General features: G+C 34.1%; 1 protein-coding gene across 1 annotated transcript in view; it reads right to left on the reverse strand.

The window, feature by feature from the left end:
* Positions 1-21,764, reverse strand: part of HCN1 (hyperpolarization activated cyclic nucleotide gated potassium channel 1) — a 440,621-nt gene that overhangs the window by 84,549 nt on the left and 334,308 nt on the right. The window contains exon 5 of the mRNA XM_025388165.1: positions 194-340. Within this exon, the coding sequence (XP_025243950.1) occupies positions 194-340 (147 nt within the window). The remainder of the gene's footprint in view (positions 1-193; positions 341-21,764) is intronic.

The raw sequence follows: 21,764 nt of genomic DNA on the forward strand, positions 1-21,764 counted from the left end.
CCCAAAAAAAAAAAAAAAAAAAAAAAAAAAAAAAAGAGCTCATATATGTGAGAAGCTAAAGAAGATAAGGATAAAATATCTTAATATTAAGTTTAGGTTTTTCTTTAGAGTAACATAGACTAGAAGATTCTCCATGAAGAGAGAAAATAAACAATGATCATGTATTATGGATACTGAGGACAATAAATCTTACCTCTCTCAGAGGATCATTGAGTTCATTGAGAATATTTTCCTCATCAAAGATTTTGCCTTGGTATCTGTGTTCATAGTAATCATGTATCTTCTGACGCATATCAGCTGGTAACTTATGGAATGACATGTATTGTTCCACTTGCTTATACTATAAGGAAAGAAAAATAAAATTAAAAAAACATTGTTAGGCTGTATGAGAAATCATATTATTTTGTTTGCTATATTTAATAACATTTTAATACTCAGTTAAAAAAAAAAAAGAAATCCTTTAAGATGAAGGAACCCGGGTCGAATGAGCCTATTTCGTGTTACATAATGTATAAGGCATTTTATTTAGGTGAACATTTCCTGTAAAGAACTAAGATACTGTGGAAGGGAGTTAAGAGTGAATTTAAGGGAGTAACTACAAAAAAAAAGCCAGTGATGGGGCAAAAACAAAATGTTATACCATTTTTTAAATTGAGTTCTGAAAGAAGTATGAAATTGATTGGCTCTTGGTTTTAAGAAAAAATTATAACTATGGAGAGTATAATAGGTTTTATCTTAGGCTTTTTAGCAAAAGATCAGAATCTAATTAAATTTGGAATTGACAGGTAGGGAGCTTGGCAGGTATTTGCAGATCATACATACTTCAGCAACACAGATGCCCTGTAAATTACTGAGAACTAAGAGACTGTAGCAGGCTTCCAATTTAGGATTTAGGAGAATATCATGGTGAGACTAGATCCAAATTACTGTATAGCTGAAAGTTAGCTTATACACTGAAGTTCATTTAAACAAGTAGGCCTCAACTGTGATTTTTTTAAGATCTGGGGAGGGCGTTGCTTTTTTGACATATCTGCCTATTTATATTTATACACACATGCACGTGTACACACACACACACCCACAGAGAGAGAGAGAGAGAGAGAGAGAGAGACAGAGAGAGAGAGAATTTGTTTGTAAGTAGCATCCCTGCATCCTTGATAGTCAAACAGGACCATATAAGCATGGATATTACCTGGGTGCCTATTAGAAGAGAATAATTTCAAGCCTCATCCAAGACCAATGGAATAAGGATTTGCATCTTAAAAACCTCTCCAGATGACTCACGTGCATAGATATACACCTTAAAGTTTGAGAAACAATCCCTAGGTGTTTCAAAAGCAGGGGGTCATAAGACCACACATTGAAAAAAATTAATTAGGTTTAAAAATTTTGTTTCATTGTATAGATGACAGTATTGAGTACAAATTTTAATAGCTGGTAACACAACTGAATAAAGATGTCAAAATAATATTATTTCCTCATGTAACACACATTTGATATATTTTACATGGAAAAGATTTTCTGAGATATTTTCTTGATAACACAGCTCTGACTAGATCTAGGTCTCCTGAGCTTCGCCCATAATTATTGTAATTGTAATTGATAATAGACCTATCTAATGAGAAACAGCAACCCATTGTATTGCATTTCTTCATTTCTTCCTACATACTTTCATTTTGCAAAAAAAAAAAAAATATATTGTTTGAACATTCTCTTTTGAACACTAGTACCCTCAAATGAAATATCACTCTGTCATGAGACTTTCTTTGATAACCAGACTGTCCATCAAACTATTTAAAGCCTGAAGGCCTATGTACATCTCTCTGAAGTAACTTGCTTGCTCGAACACTGCTTGGAGTGGTGAGAATCTGAAACCTTAGCTGACACACTGAAATCTTCATTTCTACTTTCTTTTCCATGCATCTCAGAAATACAAGGAACAGCACTGAAACTTAGTAGCATTTTATTCATTTTTGGGAATTTCGTGCCTGTATACAAAGGCCTACTAATCTAGGGAAAACATAATCTTCTCTATCTCTGAATTTGGAAAATTAATCCTTTTGTAGCTAAGTACAAATGTTATATATATAGTTATTTTATTTTTTATGAAACTCAGGGTTGATCTAATCTATTTGTTTTTCCTCACACAAGTCATTTAACCCTTCCAGACCTCATTTATTAATCAACAATAAGAGAGTATTTGACTAAATGATCTTCCTTTTCCTTTCAAACTAAAAATTTAAAGTTATATGACAATTTCTTATCATTTATTCATATTAAGTTTGAATTTTAAGCTATATTACTATTTTAAGCATTCATTGACTCATAGTAATTATTGATCTAGCAAACATTAAATGATTATTGTATGCCAGTAGTTCTGAAGGTGTGGTTGCCAAACCACCAATAGCACATGGGAATTCTTCAGAAACACACATTCACAGTCTCCACTCCAGACCTACTGAATCAGAAACTCTACATTTGAGACACAGCAGTATGTGTTTTGACAGGTCCTTCATGCACAAAAATGTCATAATCGTTGCTATATGCCAAGTACTGTGATATCTCAGGACATAAGGAAGCATACTTGAGTGAGCATGGCGGAAACAAAGTAAGTTTAGTTTTCAGCAAGTTAAGTTTCAGATGCCCATAGCACATCCTAATGCCTCTATGTAGGTCAGGCACTCAGAGAAGAAAATATATACAGCATCGGTGACTGAGAAGTCACTAAGGGAGGATGTGTCAAATGAGGAGAAAAGGCTAAAAAGCGGAACTCATGTTTTAAAAGTAGCTGAGCCAGAAGGTTGATTAAGTTAAGGGTATTGTTAATACCTGCCAAGGTGTGAGAGCAGAACCAGAAAAACATGATTAGAAAATCCAAAGAAGGATTAAGTTTCACAGGGGTTATGGTCAAAAGAAATCTATCCTAAGAAAACAGGTACTGAATAATGGGCAGTGAATTTGGAAATTAGGTAGTAATCTCTGTTAGAATACAACACATTAAAAATAGGAGCTTTTTCTTTTTGTCTGTTTCCCCACACCTAACAAGACTTGCAAGAATGTATGAAAATACCACTTCCATGTGATGTGAATAAAAATAACAAACTATTCTTTGAAAAGGACACTTAGTAGTGGTAGTCAGACAGTGAAATAAACTAGATGTTACAAGTAATGCGTAAGTTGGCAAAGTCAAAAAATGATAAAATGGCATACTTTCTAATAGTTGTAGTAATATATTGTACGCAAAATATGACTTAATATATTTAGAAGTCACTGACAAATAGATTTTTGAAAAGCAAGGATGCCAATACAATTCTTTGGAAACATAAGATCAAAAGTTTATTCCATCAGATCTAAATATACTATAAAATAATTACCACTTAAAATTCTAATATGTTTTTATTTTTAAAACTTTCTGTATAATTACAAAAATTTATAAAAGTATGCATGTACATGATTATTAAAAATGAGATCTAACAAGAGTGTTTATAAAGAGTGGCAAGGATCCACTTTCAAACCCACCAGTCTCACTTTTCCATGTTAAAAGGTGTTTAATTCATGTCATTAAGCAACATGCTTGTTTCCATTTCTTATATAATTACAGGCATTGTTTATAAACTAACTGTCATAAAATGGGGTTTTGCCACTTATAGTACCCCAAATCTTCCTTTCTCATGCTATAGCTATGTCACTAGTGTTAATTCTTACCCTAGCTTGCTTTGTACCTTTATGCACCATATTTGCTATTATTTCTTTTTCAGACAACTCTAAGATACTTTATCAGGTGAAAGTAAAAAAACTCCCTCCTTCACTTCCATTTGAAGACTCCTGTCATCTCTATGTTATAATGTAAAGGTTGATTATAACTTTGTTCCTATAATTGAAACTTCCAAACTCCTAAAGTGTTAACATAACTCTGGCCATGTAAATATTTACCACAAAGCCAAATGGTGTATTTGATGACATTTCCTTTCTTGCTCATCAGTGGATTAACAAGACTTGTTCATCCAGTGGATTTGTTAATCCTGCACTTGCTGATTACGTTTATTTCTTGAGTAATTAGCCTTTAATCTAGTATTATTTTTTCTAGCCTCCTTATCCCACCAGATAGACATCGAGTTTTTTCTTCAAAGATTTTCCTATAGAATTTCTCTTTACGACATCCTTGGTTTGGCTCAGTATTCCTAAATGCCATGTTTCTCTTTTGGTTTATTTATTCATGTTGCTGGAAAAAATCCCCAAGTAAACAACTAAGAAAGATGGTATGTTTTCTGAATCTTTCTTGTCTGAAATTGTCTTTATTAAACTCTCAAAGTTGACTCCATATAGAATTAATTCTAAGTTGAACTCCTCTAGTTGGATGTTGAGACTTTGGATCTCAATTTGATCCTCTATGCTGCATTCGATTTTTTCCTTATCTTTATTTAATGTATTTAGTCTCTGCATTTTCCTCTACCTTTCTCTGCATTCCCTACATTGCCTCTATATTCCTCCAACATTTCCCCTACATTCTAGAATATTTTCTGAAATTCTTAGAAAACATTTTTAATTCCTCCTCCATGTTCATTGATCATTTATTTCTGTACTTTTAATATTTTTAGTTTAAAAATATACTAATACGAGATTTTTAAAAATGAGTTTTAGTCTGCCTTTTTTCTCCAAAATATGTGATACGTCTAAATGTGAATTCAAAATTATCCTCTAGATTTAGTTTCAGTAATGTCTTTGGTGACCTTTCCCTATATGTGTATGTTAGGAGTAGGGATCATACAAAGCAGACTGTAATGATTTGTGCTATGGTTTGGATAGCACTCTCCAAACTTCATGTTGAGATTTTATCCCCAGTGTTGTAGGTGGGATCTATTGGAAGGTATTTGGGTCATAGGGGTGGATCCCTCAAGGACAAAGATTATGCCCTCCCTCAGGCGTGAGTGAATTCTTACTCTATTAGTTCCCTAGGGAGCTTGGTGATAAAAAGATTCTGGCACCTCTTCCCTCTCTCTCTCTCTCTTGCTTCCTTTCTTACCATATGGTCTCTGCATACTCCTGCTCCCCTTCACTTTCTGCCATGAGTGGAAGCAGCCTGAGACCCTCACCAATACCGATGCCCAAACTTGAACTTTCCAGCCATCAGAATCGTGAGCCAAATAACCTTTCTTCTTTATTAATTACCCAATCTTAGGTTTTCCTCTCAGAAAAATGGACTAAGAGAGAGGATAATGGAAAATATAAGTGGCAATGGAAATGGTAAATATAATAACCATCATGCTCTGTCTATGACTGAGAACTAGAAGGATAATTGAAGGGAATAGAAGGCATGGCAAATGTAAGCAATCTAAAGAACTTTCAAATCACATTTATATTGTTTTTATATCCATGAAATTATACCCTTATTTATAAAACTGAAACACCTTAGTTTATCCCCTACTCCTTCATCCCAATCCTTACAATATCACCAAATTATGTAAGTTGTACCTACCAAAAGTTTCAATAATTTTCCATTTCTCTGCATCAACATTCTAGTCAAAGCTACTCTCTCTCCTTCAACTCATAACCAGCTTCTTAACTACATTCACTGTACCTGTTTATACATGTCTTCCTCCAACTCTAACTCATTTTCCATGATTCAAACAGGACATCTTTTAGACATGTTAATCTAATTGACACCCCTAAAGGAAACTAAAAATATTTCACCCCAAAATATACCTCTTTGACATATTTTGAGTTGGCTGTTCAGAGGGCCTGCAGACAAGAATAGCCCTACAAAGGTGTCTTTTGTGGAGAGATTTGCATCTGTGGACTAAATAAAGTGAAATAAACAACAGATGCAAGCAGGCTTTTCCTGAGGCCCACCTTGTCAAGGTCCTGTAAGATTAACAGAGAGTCTGACACCTTTTAAGATCTGACAGAGAAACATTTACCATAGGCTATCACCTGTTCTTTCTGAGGGCTGCTACCTGTACATCTGCACAACATTGCCTTTACCCCACGCCTTTCTTCTTCTGCTCTACCTCTGACAATCTGTCTTGGCATGCTATAAGCCCCTATTCTTTCTGTAACCCCAAGATGGTATAAAAGCATCAATAATCTGGCATTTCTTTGAGTTCTCACATTTTGTATGACTCCTGTACATACATGTGCAGATAACAAATTTGTATGCCCTTTTTTCCTATTAATCTAGTACCAGTTTGTGTTATAGAGTCAAATTACAGGTCTTCAGGAATAATTTTATGCACTTTACATTCCTGGAAGACAGGGATAAGAAGTTGTACTTCCCATTGTATTAGAAGAGCAAATCACATAAATTGAAAAATATCAAATTATTAATAATTACTCATCAAATCAGATGGAACTTTAAGTTCATGATTCTAACCCCATGTCTGAAATCTAGAAAATACTGCCTATAAGAAGTTAACTTTTTACTTTCAGGAAGCATATATATATATATATATATATATACACACACACACACACACACACACATAGATAGATGTATCACCTGATTTATAATATCTCAAGATAATTTTACAGTGTAGCACATGCCCACAGTAGAGTCTTGCCTGTGGGGTATCTATATGTACATTGGCATCAATACACACCATCTATTATTTTTGTGAAACACAAGTTAATATGTTTTTTAAAAAGGCAAAAGACTTTTTGGTGAGTGATGGAACTAATTTCCATGTTCAAATAAATCATAAATGCTACATTAATTAGCTATTTGAAAGTAGGCTACACTATAGAGCTTATTTAAACTTTATTTCTAGGACAATCTATAGTATCAGATGAAAGCTATAGACCTTCATTTGCCAAAATAAACATGCATGAAAATGTGTTATGATTTCAAGGGTGTTTACACATATCTGAGTGTCAATTTAAAAATATCTGAGTATCTTAATCGACCACATTAAGTTTTACTGGCATTGTAGAACTCCATGAGTGCTGGAACCAGTGGTGTCTGTGTTTAATCTACTCTATATTCTTGACTTTTGACTTTGAGTATATATATATTTTTTAACTTTTCAGTTTTTCAGTTTTTTTATATGTCAATTTGAGATGATAATATCTAACATACTGGGTGCTGTGAGAATTAGTAGTGATACCGAATGTATGTTATGTGATAAATAAATAATAAATGGTAATTATTAGAAAAATCATTAAAAAGCAAACAGGTTAAAAATCCAGTTGAGTAAAAATATATGTCTCATTCTCAATATAAACACAGCAATGCTAAAATAGTCTCTGAAGTGACATTTTTCTTACAGAATTAAAAAAACTGTAAATTTTATATTCCAGTGACTACATGTGTTTTAAATGTAATTTGACAAATAATAATAAATAATAAGAAAATATTTAAAATTGTTTGCTCATCAAAGACCAACAATCAACTTTCCTTTTAACTTTTTTATGTTTAAGTAAATTATCATTGGGTTTATGACTAATCTATCTTAATTTTTACCAAGAAAAATTCTAGTATTGCCAGCTATTTACACAGCAATTGAAGCCATAAATTCTCTTTATTATCCTACATATAAAAAATACATAAATTCATATAGAAAAGCTGGGTAATATGCTAATTCGTTTAACAAGTATTGTTTCTAGAATTTTCGAAGCAAGACTGAATCATTTTCAAGAACTATGCTATAAATACAGCAACATCTTCAATGCATATCTTTGAGAATTTTTTTTTTTCTTAGCAAAAATGTGTCACTGGTTATTTTATGAAAAAGTTTTAAGTTGCATAGTCTTTACATAGTAAGTCATATAATCATAAAAAATAACATGAAATCTTCCTGAATTTGATTTTCAATAAAACAAATGGAAAAACAAAAAAAACAAACAAAAAAAACTAAAGGAAAATCACAAATGAAGGAAAGCAGGTGGTTTAGAGATTTGTTTGTTTTTTAGCAGAAGTTTGAGTCAGATACTCCTATTTTATCTTCATTTTATATTTCCTTTTTTGGAAAGCTGGGTAACAAAACGTAGATTTTTCTATGGAATAATGAATTCTTTAGCTCTCAAAATATGGAAAAGCTTTTTTGAAATAAAATATGTATCTACTTTGCATGGAAAACAGTCAAAATTCCAACTGAATGTAATTTTATTTTATTTTATTTTATTTTATTTGTTTTGTTTTGTTTGGTTTTTCTCTGAGATGGAGTTTCACTCTTGATGCCCAGGCTGGAGTGCAATGGCATGATCCTGGCTCACTGCAACCTCAGCTTCCCGGGTTCTAGCGATTCTCCTTCATCAGCCATAGCTGAGATTACAGGCATGCACCACCATGCTCAGCTCATTTTGTATTTTCAGTAGAGCGGGGTTTTACCATGTTGGTCAGACTGGTCACTGTAACCTCGGCCTCCTGGGTTCTAGCTATTCTCCTGCCTCAGCTGAAGCTGGGATTACAGGCATGCACCACCATGCCCAGCTAATTTTGTATTTTCAGTAGAGACGGAGTTTTACCATGTTGGTCAGACTGGTCTTGAATTCCTGACCTTAGGTGATCCCCCTGCCTTGGTCTCCCAAAGTGCTGGGATTACAGGTATGAGCCACCTTGCCTGGTCCCAACCCAATGTAATTGAAAAATATTTGTAGAAAATATTACAAGTAAAACGTGTTATTCTTCCATTCAGAATAACCTCTTCCGACATAAATAAACATTTGCTTTCTTGCTTATAGAACTTAGCTATCCATTCAGATATTTCACAAGAAACTATACTTTCATCTATGTAAAAATGCAGGATTCAAAAGAACTTGGAAGTTATTTACACTACATAGTTTTTCATTTATCAATTATTATTATTATGTTTTTATTTGAAAATGGCCAGGTTGAGCATTGTTTTTGAAAAGTCAAATTTAACGCTGTTTAAGACTTAACTAAGCATGTAATTGAAAAACCAGTGATGATGAGACTTTAGTGTATTTAGCAATTAGAAGAGAATCTTTGATTACAAAGCAAGTAAATTGTCCATCTAAAACATCTTTAGTGTTAATTTATTTGTAATTATGGAGTAAGAGTCAAGCGTTAGATGATTGGTAGAAGTAGAAACAATCATTATAACCATTGTAACACAGCTAAATGTGTGCTTGAATATTTTTAAAATCCTTTAGTTTTCCTGCTCTAAATGACTTTAAACTTTATTACTATAGTTTTGCTTGGTGTGTTTGTTTGTGTGTGTGTGTGTGTGTATCTGTGTGTAGGGAAATGATCTGGCCCTGAACTGAACAAGAGTATGGACTGATATAACATGCCTACCGTGGTTAACTCAATCTCTCTTCCATTTTTTTTTAAATTGAACCATTTAAAGCATTTTATGCTGTCTCAACTTTCCTATTTCCTTCCCTCAACAGTTTCTTTCACTCACAGAAGATGACTTTACATAGAATTTCAAAAAGAAACAGAAGCTTTTACTTAATATCTACTAACTCATTTAGAGAGAAACTTATTTTTTCTCCTTCTGTCCTTATTTCTCTTATAAACAATGAAAGAAGTGTTTCTCATTCCATTTAAAGCTACTTTTTCAGCTGTGTTTGAATGTCCAGTTACAATAATTAAAATCATAACCATATCTAACCCTTGGATATTAAATGCTATTTTCCTGACTCTCGACTAAACCTTCTACTCATATTTACCTACTTAATCCTCACAACAACATTAAGAGATTGCTATCATTATCTTCATTTTACAGATAATGAAATTGAGGCACAGAGAATTTAAATAACTTGTATAAAGTCACACAGCTAATTAGTGCTGAAGCCAGGATTTGAATCCAGGGAATATGGCTTCAGACTCTGTGCTCTTATTTATTGCATGACATTCTTGTCATCAATAAATGACTCTATTAATCACAAGTAGCCCTCTACTTACCAAACTATTTTTCTTCTCTCCTTTCTCAACCAATTTCTTGAAAGTGTGGTCTCCTTTCATTATCTAACTTTCTACTTCTCATTAAAACCTTTAATTAAAGCTTCCATTCCTTCTATTTCACTAATAATACTCTCACATTTCCATTATTTCCTGATTACTGCCATGATACTTAATTAGATATTTCACAAATATATACATATATATTTGTGATCTGAATATATATCATACATACATATACATATATATATATTTATATATATTTGTTATCTGAATAGTACTGAACACCGGTGGTTAACACTATTGATGTCCCATGCAACACCTCTATCCTTGCAAGCTGACCCACCTCTGACCTCAACTGTACCAATGGTGGAAAGTCCATCTCAGGATTTTTGCATCAGGGCTCTCCGGGAACTCTAGAAAACTTGCTCAGCTCAACCTACAGTTGCATGAACTTTTTGCGGGGTAAGGAGAGGTGTATGTTACACCACATAAGGCAACGTTCAACCAATGAAGGACTGGAGTCTCCAGATTAATAACAGCCCCTATCCTTCAAGTATAAGGTTCATTCTACACAGTTCCTCAGAGAGTGTCAGTAGGACTCAGCCCCAATTGCCTATAACTAAAAAAAACCCTCAATAATATATCTTTCATTAGATTTCCCTTTTTCATGGTGATATGGTTTGGCTGTGTCTACATTCAAATCTCAACTTGAATTGTATCTCTCAGAATTCCCATATGCTGTGGGAGGGACCCAGGGGGTGGTAATTAAATCATGGGGGCCGGTCTTTCCTGTGCTATTCTTGTGATAGTGAATAAGTCTCACGAGATCTGACAGGTTTATCAGGGGTTTCTGCTTTTGCTTCCTCCTCATTTTCTTTTGCCGTCACCAAATAAGAAGTGCCTTTCTCCTCCTGCCATGATTCTGAAGCATTCTCAGCCATGTGGAACTATAAGTCCAAGTAAACCTCTTTTTCTTCCCAGTCTCGGGTATGTCTTTATCAGCAGCCTAAAAATGGGCTAATGCACATTGTCTTACTACTCCTGTTTCCTAATCCTGATTCTTAAAATTCTTCCTCAATAAATTACCCACCCCAAATTCTTTTATTAGGCTCTGCTACTAGGAGATTCCAAACTAAGACAGTATTACAAACTGAGTCCTTCCTCCTAAGACGTCTTTTCCTGTGGCTTCTCCATCCACATATGGTTCTGACTTTCCTGTTTCATCTTTGGCTGCTCTTTGAAGTCTCATTTGTTGGCATCTTTTAATAGTTGGTATTTCCAAAGACTATGCCCAAGGCCTTCTTTTCTTTTCACCTTACATATTTTCCTTGGGCAATCCTTCCCACTTACATGACTTCAGTTACTATCAATATACCACCAATCCTCAAGTCAATGGTCCAGCAGAGACCAAATCCCTGGTCTCGACTTGTAAGCTTGTCTTCCCTTTCAACATCTACCCATACAACATGTTTCACGAGCACATCAAACACAAAATTGAAATTGTCTTAGTTTTTCCTGAATGTCTTCTCTATCCAACCTACAACCTAAGCTATAGACTTGATTTTGAGTACACTCATTTCTCTGTTTCCAATGTATTTTACTTTTAATTTTCATAAGCTAACCACCTTGTCATTTGGGAGTTAATTTGTAACGCCACTTTCTCTGAGTAATTTTCCCTAATGCTTGTCTTAAACGTTAATGTAAATTAAAATAATATGAGAATCTTGTTAACATGAAGATATACATTCAGTATGTATGGGGTTGAAACTGAAATTTTAGTATTTCTAACAATATTCTAGATGATTCTAATGCTGGTAGTAAGAGAATTACAGTAGTTGAGATTTATATTAGATTAGATGAGCTATTTATTCTCCTATAACATCAAGTATTTCCCATGCATTGGCTGTTTTCACACTATCATAATTTCTACTGAAATGATCTGTGTTCTTTGCTACAACAGCTTCCTGAAGGTGCTCAATAATTGATTAATTAATATGTCCTAAAATATTATTTATTGTCAAACATATTTAGTCTTTGTTGAAAATAAGCTTTGAAGTACTTTTAAAAAATAAAAGTGCCATTTTTCATATGATCAAATATATGTAAAGCATTTAAACTCTTTTACACATTTTTATTTTTATTTTTCATGTTATATTTAGGGAATTCATGTGTTTGTTTGTTATATGGGTATTACATGCATAATGGTGGTGATTGGGCTTCTAATGTACCCATCACCAAAATATTGAACATAGTACTCAATAGGTAATTTTTCAACCCTCACCCACCTCCTATTCTTCACCCTTTTGGAGTCCCCAAAGACTATCATCTCTATCTTTATGTCCATATGTACTCATTGTTTAGCTCACATTTATAGGTGAGAACATGATATTTGATTTTCTGCCTCTGAGATATTTCACTTAGAATAATGGCCTCAAACTCCATGTTGCTGCAAAGGACATGATTAAATTATTCTTTATGGCTGTATAGTATTCCATACATATATACCCACATTTTCTTTATCCATTCAACTGTTGGTGGATACTTATGTTGGTTCCATGACTTTGTCATTGTGAATAGCACTGTGATAAATATATGACTACAGATGTCTTTTTAATAGAATTATTTATTTCTTTTTGGGTAGATACCAAGCACTGGGATTACTGGGTTGAACAGTAGTTCTATTTTTAGTCCTTTGAGAATCTCCATATTGTTTTACTTTTTTTTTTTTTTTTGATTTTTTATTTTTTTATTATACTTTAAGTTCTGGGGTATATGTGCACAATGTGCAGGTTTGTTACATAGGTATACATGTGCCATGTTGGTTTGCTACACCTATCAACTCCTCATTTACATTAGGCATTTCTCCTAATGCTATCCCTCTCCCAGCCCCCCACCCCCCAACAGGCCCTGGTGTGTGATGTTCCCCTCCCTGTGTCCATGTGTTCTCATTGTTCAACTCCCACTTATGAGTGAGAACATGTGGTGTTTGGTTTTTTCTTCTTGTGTTACTTTGCTGAGAATGATGGTTTCCAGTTTCATCCATGTCCCTGCAAAGGACAGGAATTCATCCTTTTTATGGCTGCATAGTATTCCATGGTGTATATGTGCCACATTTTCTTTATCCAGCCTATCACTGATGGACATTTGGGTTGGTTTCAAGACTTTGCTATTGTGAACAGTGCTGCAATAAACATAAGTGTGTGTGCCTGTATCTTTATAGTAGAATGATTTATAATCCTTTGGGTATATACCCAGTAATGGGATTGCTGGGTCAAATGGTTTTTCTAGTTCTAGATCCTTGAAGAATCGTTGTCTTCCACAATGGTTGAACTAGTTTACAGTCCCACCAGCAGTGTAAAAGTGTTCCTATTTCTTCACATCCTCTCCAGCATCTGTTGTTTCCTGACTTTTTAATGATCACCATTCTAACTGGCGTGAGATGGTATCTCATTGTGGTTTTGATTTGCATTGCTCTAATGATCAGTGATGATGAGCATGTTTTCGTAAGTTTGTTGGCTGTATAAATGTCTTCTTTTGAGAAGTGTCTGTTCATATCCTTCACCCATTTTTTTGATGGGGTTGTTTGTTTATTTTCTAGTAAATTTAAGTTCTTTGTAGATTCTGGATATTAGCCCTTTGTCAGATGGATAGATGGCAAAAATTTTCTCCCATTCTGTAGGTTGCCTGTTAACTCTGATGATGGTTTCTTTCACTGTGCAGAAGCTCCTTTTTTTTTTTTTTAAGTTTATGTTCTAGTGTACATGTGCACAACGTGCAAGTTTGTTACATATGTATACATGTGCCATGTTGGTGTGCTGCACCCATCAACTCATCATTTACATTAGGTATATCTCCTAATACTATCCCTCCCCGCTCCTCCCCACCCCACAATAGGCCGCAGTGTGTGATGTTCCCCTTCCTGTGTCCAGGTGATCTCATTGTTCAGTTCCCACCTATGAGTGAGAACATGCGGTGTTTGGTTTTCCGTTCTTGCGATAGTTTGCTGAGAATGATGGTTTCCAGCTGCAGCCATGTCCCTACAAAGGACACAAACTCATCCTTTTTTATGGCTGCATAGTATTCCATGGTGTATATGTGCCACATTTTCTTAATCCAGTCTGTCACTGATGGACATTTGGGTTGATTCCAAGTCTTTGCTATTGTGAATAGTGCCACAATAACCATTCGTGTGTATGTGTCTTTATAGCAGCATGATTTATAATCCTTTGGATATATACCCAGTAATGGGATGGCTGGGTCAAATGGTATTTCTAGTTCTAGATCCTTGAGGAATTGCCACACTGTTTTCCACAATGGTTGAACTAGTTTACAGTCCCACCAACAGTGTAAAAGTGTTCCTATTTCTCCACATCCTCTCCAGCACCTGTTATTTCCTGACATTTTAATGACTGCCATTCTAACTGGTGTGAGATGGTATCTCATTGTGGTTTTGCTTTGCATTTCTCTGATGGGGAGTGATGATTAGCATTAAAAAAAAACTTCTAATGATACAGTAGAAAGAAACTTTTCTTTTCCTCAAAGGCAGGTAATATGCCTTAAGTAGTTGAAAGATCCATAACTTAGTTTACTAAATTTTAACTTAAATGACCTCCCATTTAATTTCCTAAAATTAGATGATTAAGGACATAATGTTTCATAAATTATAAACCCAGTTAGCATAAATCTAGAGATAATATTTCACACCAGGTCTAAATCTACTAGGCTATCAAAGATTGCAGCTTTTATAGCAAAAATTTAGATAAGTTTGGGTGATTAAAATGGTGCAAATATTTTGAAAATGTGGGTGCACTGATTGTTGTTACATTATAGCATTTGTGTGTGTGTGTGTGTATGTGTGTGTACATTCTCTTCTTTGTATGCTATATGTGTGTGTGTGGGGGGTAATTCTTCAATAAAAAATGGAAATTTAATTATGTTTAACCTCCATTGGGAAGATATATTCACTATCTGCAATAAATAGTTCAGTGATTTTTAAGAAATAATGCATTCCTAATGTCCTTTTTCCACAGCCCCAACAATTTTTTTAAGTTTTTAGTGATAAATGATAAATTATTATGTAAGACCTGTATATATATGTAAGTGCATTAAAAACAGTAATAGCTTAAAACAGGACATTGTTTAAATATCATTAATCTTCTACTTCATTATTTTAATCAAAATGTTTCTTAGCATTAGTAACAGCTTGATTTACATTTGTAAATCTCTCTAGTTTGTTTGTAATGCAACTGTTTCTATCTTATTGTTCATAGCTTTCCAAATTTAAAGCAACTGAGCATCTGAGGATACGTATAATTACTAAGTATAAATATAATCCGAAGAATAATTTTTAAATGACTCACCAGCACATTACCATGCAGAAGCAACATATCTGATGAAGAAAGGAGCATTTATAATGCTTAAGTTTTATCTTTGTTTGTATTTGTTTTTCAAAAGTGAAAAATTCTAACAAAGATATTCCTTCAGTACAAATTAAAAACCTGATTTTATTTACATTCATAATATGAAACAAGATCAAAATAGATGTTATTATGGTACTTATCAAGTCTGAATGATGTGGTATTAAGAATTAATGAAGAAGAATACATAAATATTAAGAAGATTTAGTCAACATCTATGTTTCGGATCTAAGTATTGATTGGTTATCAGTCTCAACATAAATCAATTTGAATTTGTGTGCTAATCCAATGGGGGAAATGACAACATGTAAACAGTATAATAATCATTAGTCAGTACCTACTAAAGAGTAAGGAGATGTTATTAGAAGAAAGTGCAAAGTGTTGCACAGCAGAATAAGAAAAATCCTAGTCCTTGAGTTTTAAGTTAGAAATCGAGTCTTATTTAAGTAAGATCCATATTGGTGAATATCAATGATTTATAGCAAAAGAATTACACACATATATGTATGTATTTTGTATATACACATGTCAACATACAGAAATATGAATTTCAGAATGTAAATCTATATATAATAGTTTGAATTGACAGTGAGTTTTCAGTTACCTGTTGACAGTGCTTTGAATTTGATAGCAACTCAGGAAAGTATCACAGCCATGATGCATGATGTTATCAGTGGTAAGAGGACAATTTCAGAAAATCATTAATGGAGTTTGTAAAAGAAAATTGATCCAAACTTTCTCAACTTGGCTAGTATGAAACTAATAGTCATTGGTTGATCTAAATCTAAAATTTGACTGGCTTTTCAGAACAGGCCACCATCATAACTTCCAAAATAATTTTCCTGAAGTAATGAGAGAAGACAAAGAACTTCCAATCTAACTGGAATAAATTCAAAAGTACCTTATTAAAATTAGAACCATTCATCAGTACAAAACAAAACAAAGTTTCCAGGTAAACTTCACAATAATAATTGTGAGCAGCTGTTTACTAAAAATTTAGGGACCTAAAACAAAGCCAGTGGTTTCAGATAAAATAAGGGTGAGTCAAGACAAATGTGTTATCAAGCAGGAAGTGAACTGGCTGTTATGGGTCATGAAAAGTGAAGAAGTGAAATTCAAGAAATGGACCAACAGGTTACTGGATATCTACAGTCAAGATGAGGTGAGAAGAGAGCAAAACAAAGGAGTTTCCAGTTGTGTTCCACTCAAACTATAAAGGAAGCAGGAGCTTACACTATTCCTGACAATCAATACTTTTTTTGTTAATTTATTTTAATAGAAAAATAGTAGATTCTGTTTCAATTAATACACAATTTATGTTCTCACATTATAAACAATTTCTCAAAATCAGTTGTGGCTGCAAAATAATGATACTAATTTGATCTTTTCTTCTTGTGTTTGCCAAGCTGAGTGATATTAAGGAGATACATTTAATCCATAGTCACTGCTAATGAACGTATTTTTAGTCAGGTGTTTAACCAAGCAACGAGAAAATTATGGCAAAATATAATAATTTTTCCTATAGTTAGGATGGGGGGCTAAGGATGGGTTATATACATTTAAATATAAATGATAAATAATAGAATAATTTGATTTGGAAATTATTCTAGTGCACTACTTCTCTTCTATATCAACATTCATTGATAGAGAATGTTGTTCTCTCCCAGTTTTATGGCTTTAGACTCTATATATACTGGTAAGACCTAAATATGCATTTCTAGGCTATACTACTCCATTAAATCAAGATTGATATACTAAATGGCCTAATTGGCATCTCCACATAAGTATGTACTGAAGATTTAACATTTAACACATCCAAAGCTGAAATCCTTCATCGAAACCTCATCTTACTATTGTCTTCTGCATATCATATGAGTTTCTACCAGGAGCTGGGGCCAAAAATGTAAAGTTTTTGTTTTGCCATATTTTTTTGTCTCATACACTGCTTCTGTCAGCAAATTTTATTGGATGTACTATTTTCTCCATTACAGCTTCATTGAAGTATAATTTATATATAATCACATCCATACAATTAAGTGAACATTTTCATGAGAAATCATCATCATGTGGAGGTTTTAGAATGTTTCCATCTGTTCCAAAAGTTCCCTCATTCACCTTCATGGCTAGGTCATATTCCCTCCCCTGGTCCCAGGAAATCACTGATCTGCTTTGTTGTCACTCTTATTTTTCCTGTTCTAGAATTTTACATAAATGGAATAACATTTATTCTTTTTCATGTGGCTTTTTTTTTCACCGAGGACAATGTTTCCAAGATATAGCCATGTTGTTGCATATATCCGTAGATACTTTTTCTTTATTTCTGAATAATATTCCTGGATCTATTCTTATAACGTTTTCACCTATTCATTTCTATCGCTACAAACAGCCCAGTTTACCATCAATTTGTATGTGTATGATTGTGATAGCCTTCTAATTGGCTTCTTTGTTTCCCCTTTTGACCGCTCATAATTCATTCTTAACTCAGTATCTAGTATTATCCTTCTAAAATGTAAATCTGCCCATGGTATAATTTTGTTTAAACTTTCCAGGTATTCCAGACTTAAACGGAAAGCCAAAATATTTCAATAACCTGTATGGGCATATGAAACACAGCCTCTCATGGCCTATCCTATTACTGTCCTTGCTCACTCAGCCCCAGCCTGATTGGTACTCTCAAGCCTGGAAGGAGAGTGGGGAGCACAATAGTAACAGAGAAATCAAGGAATAGATATTTCACATCTGCCTGCATCATCAGTATTCTTCAGTGGTAAGAAATTTAAAACTATAATATTAAAATAATACAGATTAGAGAAAATTCTGTAAAAATTGAACTTTTGAATACATTTTCAAATTAAGAAAAGTGACATTAGTTTATGCTCTAAAACACTCCAGTGTATGTGTCTAAATATCACTGCATTTTAGTTTTACTTGGTAAAGGAGTGTGAACATTATTGACTTGATTAATTATTTCAGATCATGAGCATAAATAAATGTAATTATAGCTCAAGCTAAAATAAGATAACTAAGAGGTACGAGAACCTCTAGGAATAAATAATGTTAGCTCCGTATTTTCTTAAATCAAGTTTTCAAGTTTGTAAATAACAATAAAAAAATAGCAGGAACAAAATATACTGTGCTATAAGACTTGATGTATGACTGGAATTGTACTTTTACTGGGATTGAAATAAAAAGAAACCTCACAGTTAATTTTTTCTTGGGAAAAATTATTATGGTATGACAGTCATATTTTCTTTGAAAATAAAATAGCATATATATGTTTTCACTGTTAACGAAGTATATTAAACTACTGCAATGTGAAAAATATAAGATTGTTTTTGTTCTTCAAATAGACAATTTTATATAAAACTACAAACAATTACCAAATTTGATTAAAAACAGACATATTTATCCAATATTATCAAATTTAAAAAAATAGTTTAAAATTCTGAATATATAAAGATATTAACTGAAAAACTGGATTTATAGGTACTCCCAATTTTCCTGCCTTAAAAATAATGTCCCATTACATTAATTTTTTCTATATTAAAACAGATATTTTAGTGGGTCAGAAACATTGAGCATATATTCAACATACTATTCTAAGTCATAGTAGAAAACAGCACATATACACCTTGTTTCACAGTCTTCTGAACTTCAACATCAGAGTTTTGAAGAAGAGATAACCTTCCTTATTGCTACCTTTATAAATTAAAAAATAGAAACTAAATGCGTAAAAAATAGAACCTAAATATTTTTCTTTTTTTCTTTTTTTATTATACTTTAAGTTCTAGGGTACATGTGGATAACGTGCAGATTTGTTACATATGTATACTTGTGCCATGTTGGCATGCTGCACCCATCAACTCGTCAGCACCCATCAACTCGTCATTTACATCAGGTATAACTCCCAGTGCAATCCCTCCCCACTCCCTCCTCCCCATGACACGCCCCAGTGTATGAAGTTCCCCTTCCTGAGTCCAAGTGATCTCATTGTTCAGTTCCCACCTATGAGTGAGAACATGCGGTGTTTGGTTTTCCGTTCTTGCGATAGTTTGCTGAGAATGATGGTTTCCAGCTGCAGCCATGTCCCTACAAAGGACACAAACTCATCCTTTTTTATGGCTGCATAGTATTCCATGGTGTATATGTGCTACATTTCCTTGATCCAGTCTGTCACTGATGGACATTTGGGTTGATTCCAAGTCTTTGCTATTGTGAATAGTGCTGCAATAAACATACATGTGCATGTGTCTTTATAGCAGCATGATTTATAATCCTTTGGATATATACCCAGTAATGGGATGGCTGGGTCATATGGTACATCTAGTTCTAGATCCTTGAGGAATCGCCATACTGTTTTCCATAATGGTTGAACTAGTTTACAATTCCACCAACAGTGTAAAAGTGTTCCTATTTCTCCACATCCTCTCCAGCACCTGTTGTTTCCTGACTTTTTAATGATGGCCATTCTAACTGGTGTGAGATGGTATCTCATTGTGGTTTTGATTTGCATTTCTCTGATGGCCAGTGATGATGAACATTTTTTCATGTGTCTGTTGGCTGTATGAATGTCTTCTTTTGAGAATTGTCTATTCATATCCTTTGCCCACTTTTTGATGGGGTTGTTTGTTTTTTTCTTGTAAATTTGTTTGAGTTCTTTGTAGGTTCTGGATATTAGCCCTTTGTCAGATGAGTAGATTGCAAAAATTTTTCTCCCTGTAGGTTGCCTGTTCACTCTGCTAGTAGTTTCTTTTGCTGTGCAGAAGCTCTTTAGTTTAATGAGATCCCCATTTGTCAATTTTGGCTTTTGTTGCCGTTGCTTTTGGTGTTTTAGACATGAAGTCCTTGCCCATGCCTATGTCCTGAATGGTACTACCTAGGTTTTCCTCTAGGGTTTTTATGGTATTTGGTCTAACATTTAAGTCTCTAATCCATCTTGAATTAATTTTTGTATAAGGACTAAGGAAAGGATCCAGTTTCAGCTTTCTACTTATGGCTAGCCAATTATCCCAGCACCATTTAATAAATAGGGAATCATTTCCCCATTTCTTGTTTTTCTCAGGTTTATCAAAGATCAGATGGCTGTAGATGTGTGGTATTATTTCTGAGGACTCTGTTCTGTACCATTGGTCTGTATCTCTGTTTTGGTACCAGTACCATGCTGTTTTGGTTACTGTAGCCTTGTAGTATAGTTTGAAGTCAGGTAACGTGATGCCTCCAGCTTTGTTCTTTTGACTTAGGATTGTCTTGGAGATGCGGGCTCTTTTTTGGTTCCATACGAACTTTAAAGCAGTTTTTTCCAATTCTGTGAAGAAACTCATTGGTAGCTTGATGGGGATGGCATTGAATCTATAAATTACCTTGGGCAGTGTGGCCATTTTCACGATATTGATTCTTCCTATCCATGAGCATGGTATATTCTTCCATTTGTTTGTGTCCTCTTTGATTTCACTGAGCAGTGGTTTGTAGTTCTCCTTGAAGAGGTCCTTTACATCCCTAGTAAGTTGGATTCCTAGGTATTTCATTCTCTTTGAAGCAATTGTGAATGGAAGTTCATTCATGATTTGGCTCTCTGTTTGTCTGTTACTGGTGTATAAGAATGCTTCTGATTTTTCCACATTGATTTTGTATCCTGAGACTTTGCTGAAGTTGCTTATCAGCTTAAGGAGATTTTGGGCTGAGACAATGGGGTTTTCTAAATATACAATCATGTCATCTGCAAAGAGGGACAATTTGACTTCTTCTTTTCCTAACTGAATACCCTTGATTTCTTTCTCTTGCCTGATTGCCCTAGCCAGAACTTCCAACACTATGTTGAATAGGAGTGGTGAGAGAGGGCATCCCTGTCTTGTGCCAGTTTTCAAAGGGAATTTTTCCAGTTTTTGCCCATTCAGTATGATATTGGCTCTGGGTTTGCCATAAATAGTTCTTATTATTTTGAGATACGTTCCATCAATACCGAATTTATTGAGCGTTTTTAGCATGAATGGCTGTTGAATTTTGTCAAAGGCCTTTTCTGCATCTATTGAGATAATCATGTGGTTTTTGTCTTTGGTTCTGTTTCTATGCTGGATTACGTTTATTGATTTGCGTATGTTGAACCAGCCTTGCATCCCAGGGATGAAGCCCACTTGATCATGGTGGATAAACTTTTTGATGTGCTGCTGGATCCGGTTTGCCAGTATTTTATTGAGGATTTTTGCATCGATGTTCATCAGGGATATTGGTCTAAAATTCTCTTTTTTTGTTGTGTCTCTGTCAGGCTTTGGTATCAGGATGATGTTGCCCTCATAAAATGAGTTAGGGAGGATTCCCTCTTTTTCTATTGATTGGAATAGTTTCAGAAGGAATGGTACCAGCTCCTCCTTGTATCTCTGGTAGAATTGAGCTGTGAATCCATCTAGTCCTGGACTTTTTTTCGTTGGTAGGCTATTAATTGTTGCCTCAATTTCAGAGCCTGCTATTGGTCTATTCAGGAATTC

The sequence above is a fragment of the Theropithecus gelada genome, chromosome 6, assembly GCF_003255815.1.
Source record: "Theropithecus gelada isolate Dixy chromosome 6, Tgel_1.0, whole genome shotgun sequence".
Lineage (NCBI taxonomy): Eukaryota > Metazoa > Chordata > Mammalia > Primates > Cercopithecidae > Theropithecus > Theropithecus gelada.